Raw genomic sequence first — 16,538 nt, forward strand, 5'->3', positions numbered from 1 at the left:
ACATTTCAGATGTTCAGTTGACTTTTAAATTTTCTTCTTTTTTTTTTTTGTTTGTTTCAAGTTTTTATATAAATTCCAGTTAGTTAACATATACAGTACTGCTAGTTTCAGGTGTAGGATTTAGTGATTCATCAGAGACACACAACACCCAGTGCTCATCACAGGTGCCCTCCTTAATACCCATCACCCAGTTAGCCCATTCCCTGCCTACCTCCCCTCCAGCAACCTTCAGTTTGTTCTCTGTAATGAAGAGTCTGTTTTATGGTTTGCCTCTCTCTCTTCCCCCCATCATGTTTGTTCATTTTGTTTCTTAAATACCACACATGAGTAAAATCATATGGTATTTGTCTTTCTCTCTTTGACTTATTTCATGTAGCATAATACACTTTAGCTCCATCCATGTTGTTGGAAATGGCAAGATTTCATTTTGTTTTATGGCAAAGTAATATTCCATTGTATATGTATGCCACAACCTCTTTTTTTTTTTTTTAAGATTATATTTATTTACTTCAGAGAGTGAGAGAGTGAGAACACGAGCTGGGAGAGGGGCACAGGGAGAAGGAAAGAAATCTTCAAGTACAATCCCCGCTGAGCAGGGAGCACGATGCTGGGCTCAATCCCAGGACCCCAAGATCATCACCCAAGTGGAAATCAAGAGTCAGACACTGAACCGACTGGACCATCCAGGCATCCCTGTATACCACAACTTCTTTATCCATTCACAGTCAATGGACATCTGGGCTCTTTCCATAGTTTGGCTATTGTTGATAATGCTGCTATAAACATTGGAGTACATGTATCCCTTTGAATTGGTATTTTTGTATTCTTTGGGTAAATACCTAGTAGTGCAATTACTGGGTCAGCGGGTAGTTCTATTTTTAGCTTTTTGAGGAACCTCCATACTGTTTTCCAGAGTGGCTGCCCCAGTTTGCATTCCTGCCAACAGTGTTAAGAGGGTTCCCCTTTCTCCACATCCTTGCCAACACCTGTTGTTTCCCGTGTTGTTAATTTTAGCCATTCTGACTGGTGTGAGGTGGCATCTCATTGTAGTTTTGATTCATATTTCCCTGACGATGAATGATGTTGGGCATCTTTTCACTTGACTGTTGACCATCTGGATGTCTTCTTTGGAAAAATGTCTATTCGTGTCTTCTGCCCATTTCTTAAATGGATTATTTGTTTTTTGGGTGTTGAGTTTGATTGGTTCTTTATAGATTTTGGATATTAACTCTTTATCAAATATGTTATTTGCAAATATCTTCTCCCATTCTGAAGGCTGCCTTTTATAAAATAGCTTCTGTATGAGATGATTTTTGCCTGACTGTAGGCTAATGTCAGTGTTCTGAGTGTGTTTAAGGTTGGGTGGGCTAAGCTATGAAGTTCAGTAGGTTACATGTATTAAATATTTAAATAATTAAAAATAATTAAATATTAAATATATTTTCCACTTACAAAATTTTCAATTTATGTTGGGTTTATCAGGACATAACCACATCATAAAGCAAGAAAGATCTGTATAAGCAAGTGCCCACATGTATGTTTTTAATATATGTACATAGTTTTACACACAGATATATATATCTGTATCTTCTTAGAGAGTAGATGAATAGTAGCATACTATATACACTTTTTAAAAATGTTGCTTCTTTCACTTACTATATCCTAGAGCTTGCTCCATATGGTTTCCGTAGAAATCATCCCCATTCCTTTTAACCACTGTAAGTGTCCATTCATTGAATGGATGTATCACAATCTTATTGGTCGACATTTTGGTTGCTTTCAGTTTTTAGTAATAACTAGTGCTGCAATGAATAACCTTGTATATCTATCTTTGGAAAATCGATGGGATAATTCCTACAAGTGAGATTTCTAAGACAAAGGGTAATGTAATTTTGCTAACATTGCCAAATTCCCATCCATGGGGTTGTATCGTTTCACATTCCCACTAGCAATGTGTAAGAGTAACGTTTCCCCATAGCCTCTCCAACAAGGCTTGTATTTGGGTATTTGTTAATCAGATAAGAAATAGTTTTTAATTTACAATTTTCTCATTTTTAATGAGGTACAGTGTTTTTTTCTTCATATGTCTTAGGGCCATTTGCATTCCTTTTATTATGAACTGTTGTTCATATTGCTTGCCCATTCATCCACTTTTTTGGGGTCCTTTTTGTTTCTATTTTTAGCAGGTCCTATACATTAAATTTATCAACCCTCTCTCTGTTATTGTTGCATATGTTTTTTCCCCTAATTCATCATTTCTTTTTAATTTGCTCTAGGTGTTCATGTCCATGCAAAATTTTTAAATAAATTAATATTAAGTTTTTCAACGTTTTCATTGTTGTTTCTTGTTTTGAGTTAGGGAAGTTTTTCCATTTCCTGGTCGTAGAGGAATTCACTTTCTAGTACTTGTATAGTTCTTAAAATGTTTTTAAAAGAAAGTTCTGATCTATTTGAAATGTATTTTGATGTGTGGTATGAGGAATGGATCTTTGCCATATTCATGCAGGTTTTTGATCAAGAAGTGGGTAGCAGCCACCAGGCAAAGACTCAGCTATTTGATTTGGACCTGGAAGGTGGTTATTCTGAGCTGTTAATACAGTCTTTTCCACTTAGAAAATTCTGTGGTTCAGAGGTAGAACTCACAAACTTCTGTGGTTAAGAGCCAAACTCACCAGTGTCTGCAGTTAAGATACGAAAGTTCCTCAATATTGTCTACCACAAACTAGAGATGTTAAAAGTAATTTGTATGGTGTTGAGCACAAATAGAGGTGGAAAAAGGCTCCAAGAATCCAACTGGTCTGTAAGCAAAGGAGCTTCTATACTTCAAACACCAGTAGTCAGGCAGAGGGCAAAGCTGACAGGATTTTATGAGTTGACAAGCCTGACCCGTATTCTAGGTAAGGGAGGACCTTTCTACCTTCAGCAGAGTTGACCAGAGGGCTGACTCCAGACAAGATCACCATTTTCTTTTTTCTAAGAAGCTGGTTTGGATGCTCTGGGGTGAAGGATCATGTGGTTCAAGGGAGGCAGAGAAGAAACAAGGTTGGACATGAGCTGATCATTGCTGAAGCTGGTCCATGGGGTTCATGAAATTCTTCTTTCCACTACTGTCTTTGTTTGAAATGTTCTATTACAAAATGTTAAAATGAGAAAATTCAAGTCACACACAATGGCCAGGATGAAGCCTTTGGTATCTGACTATAGTCTACAGATACTCCTGTGGGCCTTCTGCAATCTTCTGTGAGTCAAATTAATCACTAGGTGGGATTTCATTAGTTTAAACCCCTGCAGAAAAGCCTTTATTAAATTACATTTTAATGCTGTATCTTTTGCTTTTGTCAATGGTGGTTGTAAAAGTTGTCTTCGTAGAGAATGTTACTGCATCTTCTATGCAATCAATGCCAAAAGCTCTTAACATTGTTGGGTCTACACTCTAAAGCAGGAGGTTTGGTCTGATTCAGGTACATTTTTTTTTTTTTTCAACATGAATCCTCCTTAGACAGTATTGCGTACTTCTACCAGGAGGCATATGGTGACCAGTTTATCTCTTTGTGATTTGCCTATACTATTCCAGTAGGGTTGGCAAAATGGTAAGATCTGAATTCTATCACTCACTTCATTTATTTATTAAAAGATGTCTATAAGAGAAACTTTTCCTTGTGATGCTAGCGTTCTTCCCTGCCCGGCACAGCAGACATCACTTAAGTTTGGAAAATGCTAAAGGAAGTGACCACCAGTTGTTACCACCTCAGGAGGATCTTAGTGAGGCCAGGAGGCTTCTGAAATGGAGAGCTCTGAATTTGGACAGAGTACTCTACATGAATTTATATAAATATGTCCTGGACAGAATATGGGAGCATAGGAATAAATAGGACTGGTTTAACATTGCCTACTTAAATATCAGAGAGTTTGCCAAAACAACAATTCTAGTTTTGGCATAAATTCCCCGGAGCTGCTCTTTAGATTATTAGAAAACAGAGCTGGGTGTATACTAAGGCCTCTTCCTGTTAATGGCAGAGGAGTCACTGCGAGGCCAAATGATAAGAGAAAGGAAGTGGTATGGTGTCCAGAGTAGAAGCTGTAACTAGGATGTCCCTGTAAATCAGGAGCAGTGTCCACAGTGGCAAAGATCTCGAGTTACCACATCCGAGTTCAAATGGTAACTGGGTCATCTAGCAGCTATGTGTCCTGGAGCAAGATATTTGACTCCTCTGAGTTTCCATTTCCTCACTTGTAAGTGGGGCTTGGGGACTGTGATCTACTTTTCAGACTTGTACACGTTAGAGATTACATAAGCCAAGCACTTTGCCCGATGCCTGGCACAGAATAGATAATTCTCTAAACAGAGATAATCAAAATAGCTGTTTATTTCTCAGAGTAAATAGTGAAACAAGAATTGGGATTCATCCTAAAATCCAGTAGATGAACATGTTTAAATTCAGTAGATGAACAGATGGTAAAATAACTTGTGGACGAATCAGATGGGTGACATTTGAAAATTGTGCCAAGTTCCTCAAGGGGAGAATTGTAGGCTCCACAAAAGATGAAGCCGTTGTAGGGCTGTAGAACAGGGCAACTATCCAGTCAGCTACCGATAGAAACCAAGTTCCCGCCATACTTCCAGAAATCATTTGGTGAGAAATGCTACATCCAAATTGCTTCTACTCTGATGTCTCATGATTCATCTCAAGCTTTCTCACCAATGTTTGTTGTATTTTAGCTATTTTTAAATAGATTAGCTTTTAAGATAGACCTTGCACGAAGATTTGAGCTTAACTTTCTGTGACTTCCTTTGTATTTTGTTTGGTGTGGTAAAGACACCAGATTTTAGTTTTAGTTGTCTAGCAGTCTCTGATACCACAAGATAGGGTGACTAGCCTCCTAGTTACTTAGGTTTGTGACAGATGAGGCTAATTGTTCTTGGTTTCTGGTCTGAGTGTGGTAGGCAGGAGCAGATGCTTAAGGCAGGTGGAGTAGAGTTGAAAACCTCCTTAGAAAAGTCACTAATGGGGGCGCCTGGGTGGCTCAGTCGTTAAGTCGCTGCTTTGGGCTCAGGTCATGATCTCAGAGTCCTGGGATCTAGCCCTGCATCAGGCTCCCTGCTCTGTGGGAAGCCTGCTTCTCCCTCACCCACTCCCGCTGCTTCTGTTCTCTTTCTCGCTATGTCTCTGTCGAATAAATAAATAAAATCTTAAAAAAACATCCCTTCTTTAAACAAGCAAAAAAAGAAAAGTCACTAATGGAAAATGTTGGGAATCTTCTCTTTCCACCTTCAACATACACTTAAATATCGTGGTACCATTTTTAGACAGAGTTCGGCGCTCTCTACAAAGACCTCTAATGCACCTTAGTGTTTCACCCCCTTGACTAGGCCACTGAAGCGATGAGCACAGAGTTGGGGGGTGTGGTATCAAGGGTCTAGTTTAAGATTTCCAAATTCATGCTGGTGATGCATAGAGAAGTCCAAGAGTAGCATTTGAACTGGATTCAGATCCCAACTTGCCAGTTTCTGAAGTCGTTGTCTTGAAAACTCTGCCTTAAAGAACAGCACACTAATTTATCATGGAGTTGGAGAAAGATGGGGAGAAATAAGTTCTTACTGCCTGTGTCAGGCTTGGGAAATATGCCACTGGCACCGTGACCCCAGGACGAGTTCCCCGGCAATTCTCTCCACATTCCTTTGCTTCATGACCAAAAAAAGAGAAAAGGACCAAAAAGCTTTGTATTCCAAAGAGAGAAGAAAATTAATTTTCATAGCCCAAGGTCTCTGTAGACTCATGTTAAATTCCAGAACGAAGGTCCACAAGTCAGCATGGCTGTATTGGGAGCCACACGATAGTCTAATAATGGAGAGAATATTCAGTCACTAAAGGGAGGGTAGCTTTTAGAAAGCCACCAAATCAGAGGTGATTCAAGGCTGGGAGCAAGGGGGGCCTGGCATTATGTATAACTCTAAGCAGTATTGGTCACTAGGCTTGTCTTGTCTGAGCTGAGCTAGATAGAGTAAAGCTAACCACTTCCTGATTAGTTCTGCTCCTCCAGAGCAGCTGAAAGACAGAGACCGAATGGGACTGAATCCGAGCCAGCCAGGTGATGGTAGTGTTCCACGACAAGGGGGGTCAGGAGGAACCCTGAGGCCATCAGTGGGGAGAAGATTGGGGTGGAAAATGCTCTGTGAGACAAAGTGGTCAGTGTTACTCTTCATGGGAACGAGCCCTGGGCAGGTTGCTCAGTGGGGACAGGATTCCTGGTGACGTAATTCTCAGGAAAGGGGGCGTGGGATGGACAGCTAATGGGAGCTGTATTGGGGAGCAAGGGCTGCTATTTCGGCTGTGGATCTGTGGGCTGATCTGGCTGCTTGGTGAACTTGAACCTGTCTGAGTGCCGTACCTTGTGGGTGAGTAGAGCCCGGCAGAGATGCTGTCTGCAGGCAGGAGCCGTTAGCTGAGGGTAGCTGTTAATCGCTTGGATTTTCTTCTTCTATTCTTACCTGGATTTAAACCATGGAGAGTCTATTTTTACCTTCTTTGTTCCTCAATTTTTTTATTTGCACAGTAATAACAATAGCCATCTCAGGGTTGTTGTGAAGATTAAGTGAGCTAATAAAGAGGGGGAGCAGTTAGAAAAGGGCCTGGCATGCGGACGTGAGACCCGTGGGGCTCCACTCAGCAGGGCCCTGGCACCAAGGACGACTTTCAGGATGATTGCTGGCAGCTTTCGCCCAAGACCCACCCATCAGGATGCCTGCGATTCTCTGCAGTCAGGTGTGAGAACTCCTGAGCTAAAACATTATTTTTTTTTCTTTTTATAACTATTTATTTATTTGAGAGAGGAGAGAGAGAGAAAGAGAGTGGGGGAGGGGCAGAGGGAGGGGGACAAGCAGACTCTCCAGCTGAGCTCAGAGCCTGCCACAGGCCTTCATCCCAGGACCCTGAGATCATGACCTGAGTCGAAATCAAGAGTCGGACACTTAACCGACTGAGCCACTCAGGCACCCTAAAATTTATTATTTGTATTCAGGTAACTCTTTCCAAGATTAAAAACAAATGGTGGGTTTTGGCAGACTTTTTGTCAAGCCTTGTGTTCTTCCATGTTTCTGATTTTCTTTTGTATAAAGTGGAGACTTAGGGCAGGTACAGCTACCTCTGTCTCGTAAACCTGCTTGGCTATAGTTCTAGTTCCAGGCAATTCCCTCTGTTTCTCATGCTGAGGCAGCAGCCCCGGGAAGATTCAGGAGTAAAAAGCCCATCTGGAGCGGCGTCAGGCCATTCAGATTTCAGCCGGGGCCGCTGGGGAAGCGGGCTCCAGCCATTTAAGATGCTCTGCTGGATCTCCTCCATGCTTTGCTAGAAGGGTGACCTGGCGCCTTGAGCACTTGCTGATGAGGCCAAGGACTCTCCAGCAGATTCCGTCCTTATCACTTTCCCTCCACCCTCTCCTCTGCACCGTGGGGTGCTTCTATGTGCCCAGTTTCCGCAGGGCCATTCAATGGATCACAGAGGTAGATTTTGGTTCCTGTATTTTATCATACAGCAACTGGGAAATTCCAGGCTTAGGATAATAGGGTTTTTTTCCAGCCATTCTGAGTTGTTAGTGAGACTAGGCTTAATGTTATCCTGAGCCGGAAGACCAAAGAGAGGAGGATTTTCTCCTCTTCGTCTCTCGAGTTACTAGGTTTAGTAGAAAGACAGTGGTGAGGTCAGAGGTGTTTCTAGTGTTGAACTGGCTGAGCTGAAACCCTTAAGAGATGGAACCAGGTGCCCTGTGGGGGGAGATAAAAGGGGAGATAAAATAATAAGTCAGACAGATATACTTAAATGAAAATAAAATAATTTAAAAAATTCCAATGTATCTGTGATAATAGAACACAAATGATCTGTTTTGAAGGGTCTGGATTGAGGTGACAGAAAATGTTCAGCCTATGTCTTGAATATTCCTGTTAGGGTGGGATTGATTGCAGGGAGTACTTCCTTTTTTTGCTAACATATTTATTGAGATCAAGTTCATATGTCATAAAATTCATCCTTTAACATATAGAATTCGGTAGTTTTTAGTATATTCACAGAGTTGTGAAGCCGTCATTGCAAAGAATTTTAGGACATTTTTATCCCCAATAAAAGAAACCCCAGATCCTTTAGTTATAACCCTCCAACCTCCTATCCCACCCTCTGGCCCCAGGCAACCATTAATGTACTTTCTACTTCTATGAATTTGCCTATTCTGGACATTTCATATGAATAGATTCATATGGTGTTTGGCCTCATAGGTTTGGCTTCTTTTACCCAGCATAATGTTTTCAGTGTTGCTCCATGTTGTAACCCATATCACTACTTCATTCTTTTTTGTGTATGAATAATACTCTGGGTTGTCTGTTGTCTGGGTGAACCACTTTTATCGAACCAGTCATCAGTTGATGGACACCTGGGTTGTTTTCACTTTTGATTATTATGAAAAATGTTGCTATGAACATTCATGTACCAGATTTTATGTGGACATACATTTTCATCTCTCTTGGATAGATACCTAGGAGTGAAGTCACTGGGTCGTATGGTAACTCTATGTTCAAGTTTTTTTTTTTTTTTAAAGATTTTATTTATTTATTTGACATAGAGAGAGAGATCACAAGTAGGCAGAGAGGCAGGCAGAGACAGAGGGGGGAAGCAGGATCCCCGAGCAGAGAGCCCGACGCGGGTCCCAAGACCCTGAGATCATGACCTGAGCCAAAGGCAGGGGCTTTAACCCACTGAGCTACCCAGGTGCCCTCTCTATGTTCAAGTTTTTGAGGAATTATTCATTCTTGTTTCCCAAAGTTGCTGTATCATTTTACATTCCCTCCAGAAGTGTATGAGGACTCTGACTTCTCTATTTCCTTTCCAATACTTGTTGTCGTCTGCCTTTGTTATTATGGTTACCCTAACGGGTGTGAAGTAGTAACTTACTGTGGTTTTAATTTCCATTTTGCTGATTAATAATGATGTTGAGCCTCAGTTCATGTGCATGTTGGCTATTTGTATACCTTCTTAAAAAATGTCTGTTCAAATCCTTTGTCCAATTTGATTGGGTTTTTATTGTAAGATTTTTTTTATCATGTTCTAGATTCAATTCCCTTCTTAAATAAAAGAGTTGCTATATTTTCTCCCATTCTGTGAGCTCTTTTCATTTTCCTAATACTGCCCTTTGAAGGAAAAATTCTTAATTTTCAATACGTTCAATATGTTTTTTTTCTATTGTTATTTGTGTGTTCGACGTCATATCTAAGAAACCACCCACTGACAAACCCAGGGTCATGAAGATTTACCACTGTTTCCTTCTAAGACTTTTATAGCTTTAGCTCTTAGTGCTTTGATCCATTTTGAGTTAGTCTTTCTGACTTCTGTGAAGGAGGGGTGCAACTTCACTTTTTTGTGTGTGGGTGTCTAGTAGTTTCATTACTGTCAAAAAGACTATATTCCCTCTCTAGGAAATACTTCCTAAGGACGAAATTTTCAGAGGCAGTCCCAACATTCTGGTGTCTAATGAGTGACCCACCAACAGAGAATGGCGAGTGCAGATTCAATGGGATAGAAGAGGCAGAAGCCAGATGCTATGGTCTGAAGGTGAACCAGCTGTGAGCAAAGGTTCACATTGGTGAAATCTGATAAGGGACATAGAGATAGGTCTCAGGAAACCAACAAGGTTATTGTAATTTCTTGGAACTTCATGAAAATCTGAGGTCTAATACAAAGTTCCATAGACCAAGAAAAAGTGTCTGAGGGAAAATGCGCATATTTGGATCTTCTGGATCCAATCTGTAGGTATGATATCAAACCAACTGCATCACTTTCTGAGACAGAACTTGCAGACATGGATCCTAAATCGTGGGGGAAAATTGATCTCAAGTATGGGCTTTGCTATCTATGGACAAATAAAGCACAGGATCCCTAAGCATGTGTTTCTCACACAAGGGGTCATGTGATCACTTGCATCAGAATTCCAGAGTGCTTTAAAAATATCCACTCCTGGGATGCCTCCCAGACTTAGTGAACTAGGATTTCATGGTGTAAGGCCCAGTTTTAACAAACTCTCCAGGTTTAGAAAGCTCTATAAGAACTTTGTCCACTGTATGGCTGATGATGGGGATGTTTACTAGCCACTCCGTTCATAGGATTAGTCAGCCATTTCCTGACATGGTAACTAGAGCCTGATTAAGGACATCGCCTATTGGGCTGTTGCTGGGAACAAACAGCTACAGATGGAGTTAGAGTATCTTGGAAGAAACAACTATAAACTGGGTCCATGTTTGTCCAAGTAGTGAGGGGAAATACCCCAACCTCTCTTAGCCTCAAACTGTCTTTTTTCAATATTTTTAGGAGGAGCACAGGTGACTGTCAACGAAGTTTTGCAACAGCACGATGTATGGTCTAGTGTTTCTTACTTGGAATTAGTGATGTATTTGAGCTGAATCTTAAATCATTTAATAGTTCCTGAAAGTGTTCTGCTTTGGAAAATTGCCCCCCCGCCCGCTGCCACTATAAACAGCAGTAACAACACAAAAACCCAGACTCAAGCAAACCTAGACACAAGTATCTGAGCTATGTGAAGCAGACCTGTGTTGCTTGAGTTTATCAGAAAATGGACACTGTCCTGGCCAGTGAAAGTAACCAGGGAAAATCTTGCTTCTCTGCCTAAAACATTCACCAGCAGAAAATTAATTTCACCTCGTTTCACTAAATAAATCTGAAACAAAGGATGTAAAATATTTGTTTGAGGGGGTGTGAAATCCTTTACTTGTTTGGGTTCCTGTGAGCCTGCATGTAATCCTGACTCTTTGGAATTATTGAATTAAGCAACTGAAATGAGTTTGATTCTAAAAAGTGTTTACTGAGTCCCCATGGAAGACAAAGTTTGTGCCATCATTGAGTTACCAAGAGCAAGACAGATATTAAATAAGTAACTGAAAATATTCTAGTACACTTCTGTTTGTGAGGCCTGTGTGTTGATAAACTCACTAAAAAATGGTCCCAAATACAGGCTATGTAACACACAAAATAGATGTTAAAATGCAAGTGCATGAAAGATGGAGAAACTTAACATTCATAGATCTCATTTACTTTGAGGTGTCAAGAGTAAAAATATTAGAAATGTAACATACTTAGAATTTTAAGAATAATTCCAAGTTTTCCTGGAGTTTTTATCTGGGATGCAATCTTAGCTTTATTCCCTGCTAACTCACATTGTCAATAAATTACAACAGTACTGATACATTTTCTAGGGCTAATGTTGCAGGAACAGTTAAAACGTTAGACAAAAGTGGTAAAATGTTTTAAACACCATGAATCAGTTAGAAGCATCTGCCCAGATCTTTTCAACTTTTCATTTGTTTCTTTCATATAAATCATTTATATCTCCTTTGCTTTGATAAAGGGAATCAGTAATTTACCAATTAAATATTCTTTATTCCCATTATTCCTGAGTCTGTGTTAAGCTATTGAACTAACAATGTTTCATTTTTGCATGAAAATGAATTCCTAAAATGCAGTGGTGTTCATCCTGAAACACAAGGCAGAACATATGAAACGATAAGATCCAGACAATTTTATAAATTATAAATATGTATAATTCATAATGGTGAAACACACAGCTCTCAGAACCATGCTAACCCTTTATCCTGGAGAGCAGAGGAAAAGCCTTTATAATTTAGATATGTGATCACCTGTTGATTTTTCTTTTTTTTTAAGATTTTATTTATTTATTTGACAGACAGAGATTACAAGTAGGCAGAGAGGCAGGCAGAGAGAGAGGAGGAAGCAGTCTCCCTGGTGAGCAGAGAGCCCGATGTGGGGCTTGATCCCAGGACTCTGAGATCATGACCCGAGCAGAAGGCGGAGGCTTTAACCCACTGAGCCACCCAGGCGCCCAACCTGTTGATTTTTCTAATGGGTGGTTTTGGCCTTTTAGAGATCTACCAACCTGCTTCTTTGACTTGGAAGCTAGAGGCTCGAAGTAGCATAAAACGTACAGAGAAGCCCAATTTAGGATCTTGGCTATCTTCCATCAGGAAAGGTGTTATATAGGGACCTTTCTTCCTGTGGCTTTTCTTTTCTTTTCTTTTTTTAAAATTTTATTTATTTATTTGACAGAGACACAGGGAGAGAGGGAACACAAGCAGGGGGAGAGCGAAGGGGGAAGCAGGTTTCCGCTGAGCAGGGAACCTGATAGGACCCTGGGATCCTGACCTGAGCCACCCACGCGCCCCCCCCCCCCGCCATGGATTTTCTTATTACTCACACAGAACTAGAAGGACAATAATTGGGTGGATTCTATAGTTGTGGTGAGTATGTTGGACTTTGAATCAGACAGACCAGGACTGGAGTCCTAATTCTGTAATCACAGGCTGTGTGACTTTGGCAAAAGGTAAAACTTTTGTTTTCTCTCTATGAGATGGAATCTACTTTGTGAACATGTAAAGATTGAGAAAGCATATTTTTAAACTGATAAATCTATTACTCAGCCATCAGAAAGAACGAATACCCGTCATTTGCATCGACATGGGTAGAACTGGAGGGGATTATGCTGAGTGAAGTAAGTCAAGCAAAGAAAGTAAATTATCATACGGTTTCACTTATATGTGGAACATAGGGAATAGCACGGAGGACATTAGCAGAAGGAGGTGAAAATGAAGAAGGTGGGGAAGTCAGAGGAGGAGATGAACCATGAAAGACTATGGACTCCGGGAAACAAACTGAGGGTTTCAGAAAGGAGGCGGTGGGGGTACCGGTTAGCCCGGTGATGGGTTTCATGGAGCACTGGGTGTTGTGTGCTAACGATGAATCGTGGAGCACTACATCGGGAACTAATGAAGTACTGTATGGTGACTAACACAATATAATTAAAAAAAAAACTGATAAGCCAATATGCCATGAACATAGTTGTATTATTATTGCTGAGAAAGGATGACTAAAAGTGATACATATATATATACTTTTAAAAAACACTTTATAACGAGGCACTGAGTGGTTTAATTGGTTAAGCATCTGCCTTTGACTCAGGTCATGATCCCAGCCTCCTGGGATCAAGCCCCCGCCTCCCCTCCACCATTGTGCTCCCTGCTTCTCCCCCCTGCCTCCCCCACACCTGCTCCTGCATACGCATGCTCTCTCTTTCTCTCTCTCAAGTAAACAAATAGAATCTTTAGAAACCACATTATAGATTTAAAAGTTCTTTTTTACATACATTATTTAAAAGTTTCTAAAGAAGCAAACTCCTTTTAGAGCAGTGCTGGTGAGAGTCTTGTCATTGATTTCAGGAAGTGAAACATACAAGGGATGATACTTGATTTTACAGAACAGGGTCATTTTATATAACTAACGGGTGGGCTGAGATGTGAATTTGCGAATTGCCTGCTTCAGCGGATCTCATTTCCTTATACAGTTGTGTTGGCTGTGAGACAAAGGAGAAGGATTTTTCCTAGACCTGTGATCCACTGAGTATGCTAAACCATTGGCATATGACGAGATGGTTTCCCTTTTGAAGTTCTCGAGATAGATGAGGCTTAGAGCCATCCGGGCTTCTTAAGAGATTCGAGAAGCAAGTCCATCTAGACAGTGGGTTGTGCTCTTGCTCTTTCCCTGCGTTATGCACACCTAGACACAAATGGAAAGCACAACACAGCTCAGGAGAAGCCCAGAAATGAGTATCAGAAGGTCAACAGAATCAGGATCAAGTGTGACACATTTGACACAAAAGTGACATTGATTCTCCAATGTGAATTTCCAGAGTGACTGAACGATGGAAATCAGAAGTCAGTCTAAAGGACAACTTGACTTAAGAAATCTGGGGCTATTGGCTTTTATTGTTTAATTGCAAACCTCATTTTGAGTGGAAGAAGTAACTTGCTTTATAGGCAAATCTCTTCTCAGAATTGTGAAGAGAATTGTGAAGGACTTGTTTGTGTTTGGCAGCGGGGGAGACGACTACTGGTCGTTTCACGCAGACTTTGAAGAGGACCCTTGAATTTCAGAAGCAGGCACTGCCAGATTACATCTTTGGCTACACCTTCTGAGTTATTTCTTTTGTCTCTCCGGGCTGGTTATCAGTGAACTGCTTCATTGCTCAGAAGTAACGCCCTGCACTCTGTGTTTGAGATGGAATTTACAAATATTTGTTAATTGTGTCTTCTAGGCAGACATTATGCTAAATGTCAGGTGTATAAAATATGGCAAGCTGTCTTGATGTCATGGAGCACAAACTCTAGGGGCAGTTGGATCCATAGAAAGTTTCTCCACTTAAATTTCTTTTTGTCTCTAATTTATTTCTCTGCATTCAAAAATTCAGACACCTGCTTGGAGATGTATTGGGTGTGGAATGGCTTCTTTTGGTACAAACCCACTTCTTTTCTGTAGTGAATATAATGATAACTTTTATGACATCTGATGGCTCCTGAGAATCAATAAAGCCAGTTGATGGTTAATGTTTGACCGAGGGTGAGGGGAGAGGCTGGGCCAACAGCAGTGCACAGGGAGTGTTCTCCCAGGGAGATTCTCAAGCCCCAGCAAGAGTCTCATCAGCTGAATGGAAGAAAATAACTTTTAAAACCATTTTGTTATTTACTTACAGAAAGGTAAGTGTTGGCATGTCTTAACTATGTTGTTAAGGTACTTGAAGAAGTGAATGACAAAATAGATGGTGAAGTCAGAGTACTTAAGAAGTTGCTGGATAAATTTATTTCCTTGAAGGGTGCTATGTGGCTGTGAAGGGAAGGATGGTTTATTCTTGGTGTGACAAATTTTACCCATGGAGCACAGTTTCTTTTTCCATTTCTTTTCACTAGTCTCCCCAATTAATAAATTTATTTAATGAAGTGGCTTCTTTGGATCAAGGTTGACAGTGGGATTAAAGGAAAGATGGAATTTGGGGATGTTGAAATGAGTGTTATATCCATTCCTTGCTATTAAAATCTAGAAGTGCCTAGTGCTAAGATGCCCTGGGGCTCTGGATTCTAGAAATCAGAGCTGGAATCTCATTCCTACAAAGTGTCATCTCTCAGATGTGGTATTCAACAAATGAGCATTCTATCTACTTCTCAGAGAATGCGATTCAATTTAGGGTTGTTAGGACTATCTGGGACCCAGTGGGGGAGGGGAAATGCATAGGAGAAGAGGAACCCTTTCTTTAAAGTACTGGATGTAAGAACTGAAACCAGAGAGATAGACCTGCTTTCCTACTTGGGAGAGCAAAACTTGCTGTGTGTGTTGGTCAGCTTCCATTCACTGACAAGTGATCATTTTGAGATGTCAAGTTGTGTACAGCTCATTGTGTCTTCAAAGCTCCAGCTTCTACCTCGGTCTTGATTGTTTCTTTATTATGGGTGACCTTTTGGAGACAAATGCCCTCTGCCATGGGGTGGGGGGTTCCTCAGCTGTAGATTGGAAGGATGATGCATTCTCTGAAATTTTCTTGATTTAATTTTCTTTAAAAACTTAGATGGCAAGTGAGAAATAGTTTAAAAGAAAAAGAAAACACATTTAGGTGACAAGGAAAATGGACATAATTCAGCTCTCACCAGGAAATGAAGTATCTTTTGCTGAGTGAGGGTTTATTGCAGACTGCAGGGTGTAGAGTTTATGAGTCTTCAGGGTTGGGCAGATGGGTTAGGCCAGTTTCATCATTTACTGGCCAGTGGGCACTGAGCAGATTGCTTAAGCTCCCTGGTCCTTAATTTTCTCATCTATGAAATGGAGATATTTGCCTAACCAAGCAGTTGTGAGAATAAATTAAATATGCTTGTAAAAAGTTCAGTATATTGCTTGCATGGGGTAGATGTTCAATGAGTGTTAGCTCCCCTCACCTTTAGAAAGTTCAAGTGTTAGGGGTGCCTGGGTGGCTCAGTTGGCTAAGCATCAGACTCTTGATTTCAGCTCAGGTCATGATCTCAGAGTCGTGAGGAGACGGAGATTTTGTTTCCTCCAGCTTACATTGTTGTAAGAATACAATATATAATACATATAACATAGAAAATATGTGTTAATTTGACTGGTTATGTTATCAGTAAGGCTTCCTGTCAATCGTAGACTATTAGATGTTAAGGTTTTGGAGAATCAGAAGTGTATGCAGACTTTTGAGTGCACAGGAGTTTAGTTCCCCTAACCCTTGAGTTGTATAAGGGTCAACTGGATAAGTCCTCTGGTGAGGTGTGGGTGTGGCGTCCTTTGAAACTTACCTAGATGACTCCTGGGAAAAGTCATTGCTGTTCAAGATGAAGGTTGCATTTCCTGTGCCTCCTCCCTTCTTCCTCTTTTTTTTTTTTGAAGATATTTTTCATTTACTTTAGAAAGACAGAGAGAGAGCGCTTGTGAATGGGAGTTGGGGCAGAGGGAGAAGATGGGAATCCTCAAGCAGACTTCCTGCAAAATGAGGAGCTCAACAAACTCCAGGACCATGAGATCATGATCTGAGCCGAAATCAAGAGTGGGATGCTCAACCGACTGAGCCACCTGGGCACCCCTTTTTCCTCTCTTTTATAAAGAGCAAAATATACGCTGGCAGAAACTAAACTTCCT

The 16,538-nt window shown here is 40.7% G+C and overlaps 1 protein-coding gene across 3 annotated transcripts in view; it reads left to right on the forward strand.

The window, feature by feature from the left end:
* Positions 1-3,015: 3,015 nt before the first annotated feature.
* Positions 3,016-16,538, forward strand: part of CDH17 (cadherin 17) — a 74,079-nt gene continuing 60,556 nt past the window's right edge. Inside the window, exon 1 of one of the 3 annotated variants that reach the window (XM_032858705.1) lies at positions 3,016-3,042. Coding sequence is in view for 1 of the 3 variants with exons in the window: in XM_032858701.1 (XP_032714592.1) it covers positions 6,066-6,090 (25 nt within the window). In the remaining 2 variants the exon portion in view is untranslated. Of the gene's footprint in view, positions 3,043-6,057; positions 6,398-16,538 lie in introns of those variants that run through there. The other 2 variants (XM_032858701.1, XM_032858702.1) reach the window with 2 other exon arrangements.

The sequence above is a fragment of the Lontra canadensis genome, unplaced genomic scaffold (assembly GCF_010015895.1).
Source record: "Lontra canadensis isolate GAN:19392208 unplaced genomic scaffold, GSC_riverotter_1.0 scaffold15, whole genome shotgun sequence".
In the NCBI taxonomy this organism is placed as follows: domain Eukaryota; kingdom Metazoa; phylum Chordata; class Mammalia; order Carnivora; family Mustelidae; genus Lontra; species Lontra canadensis.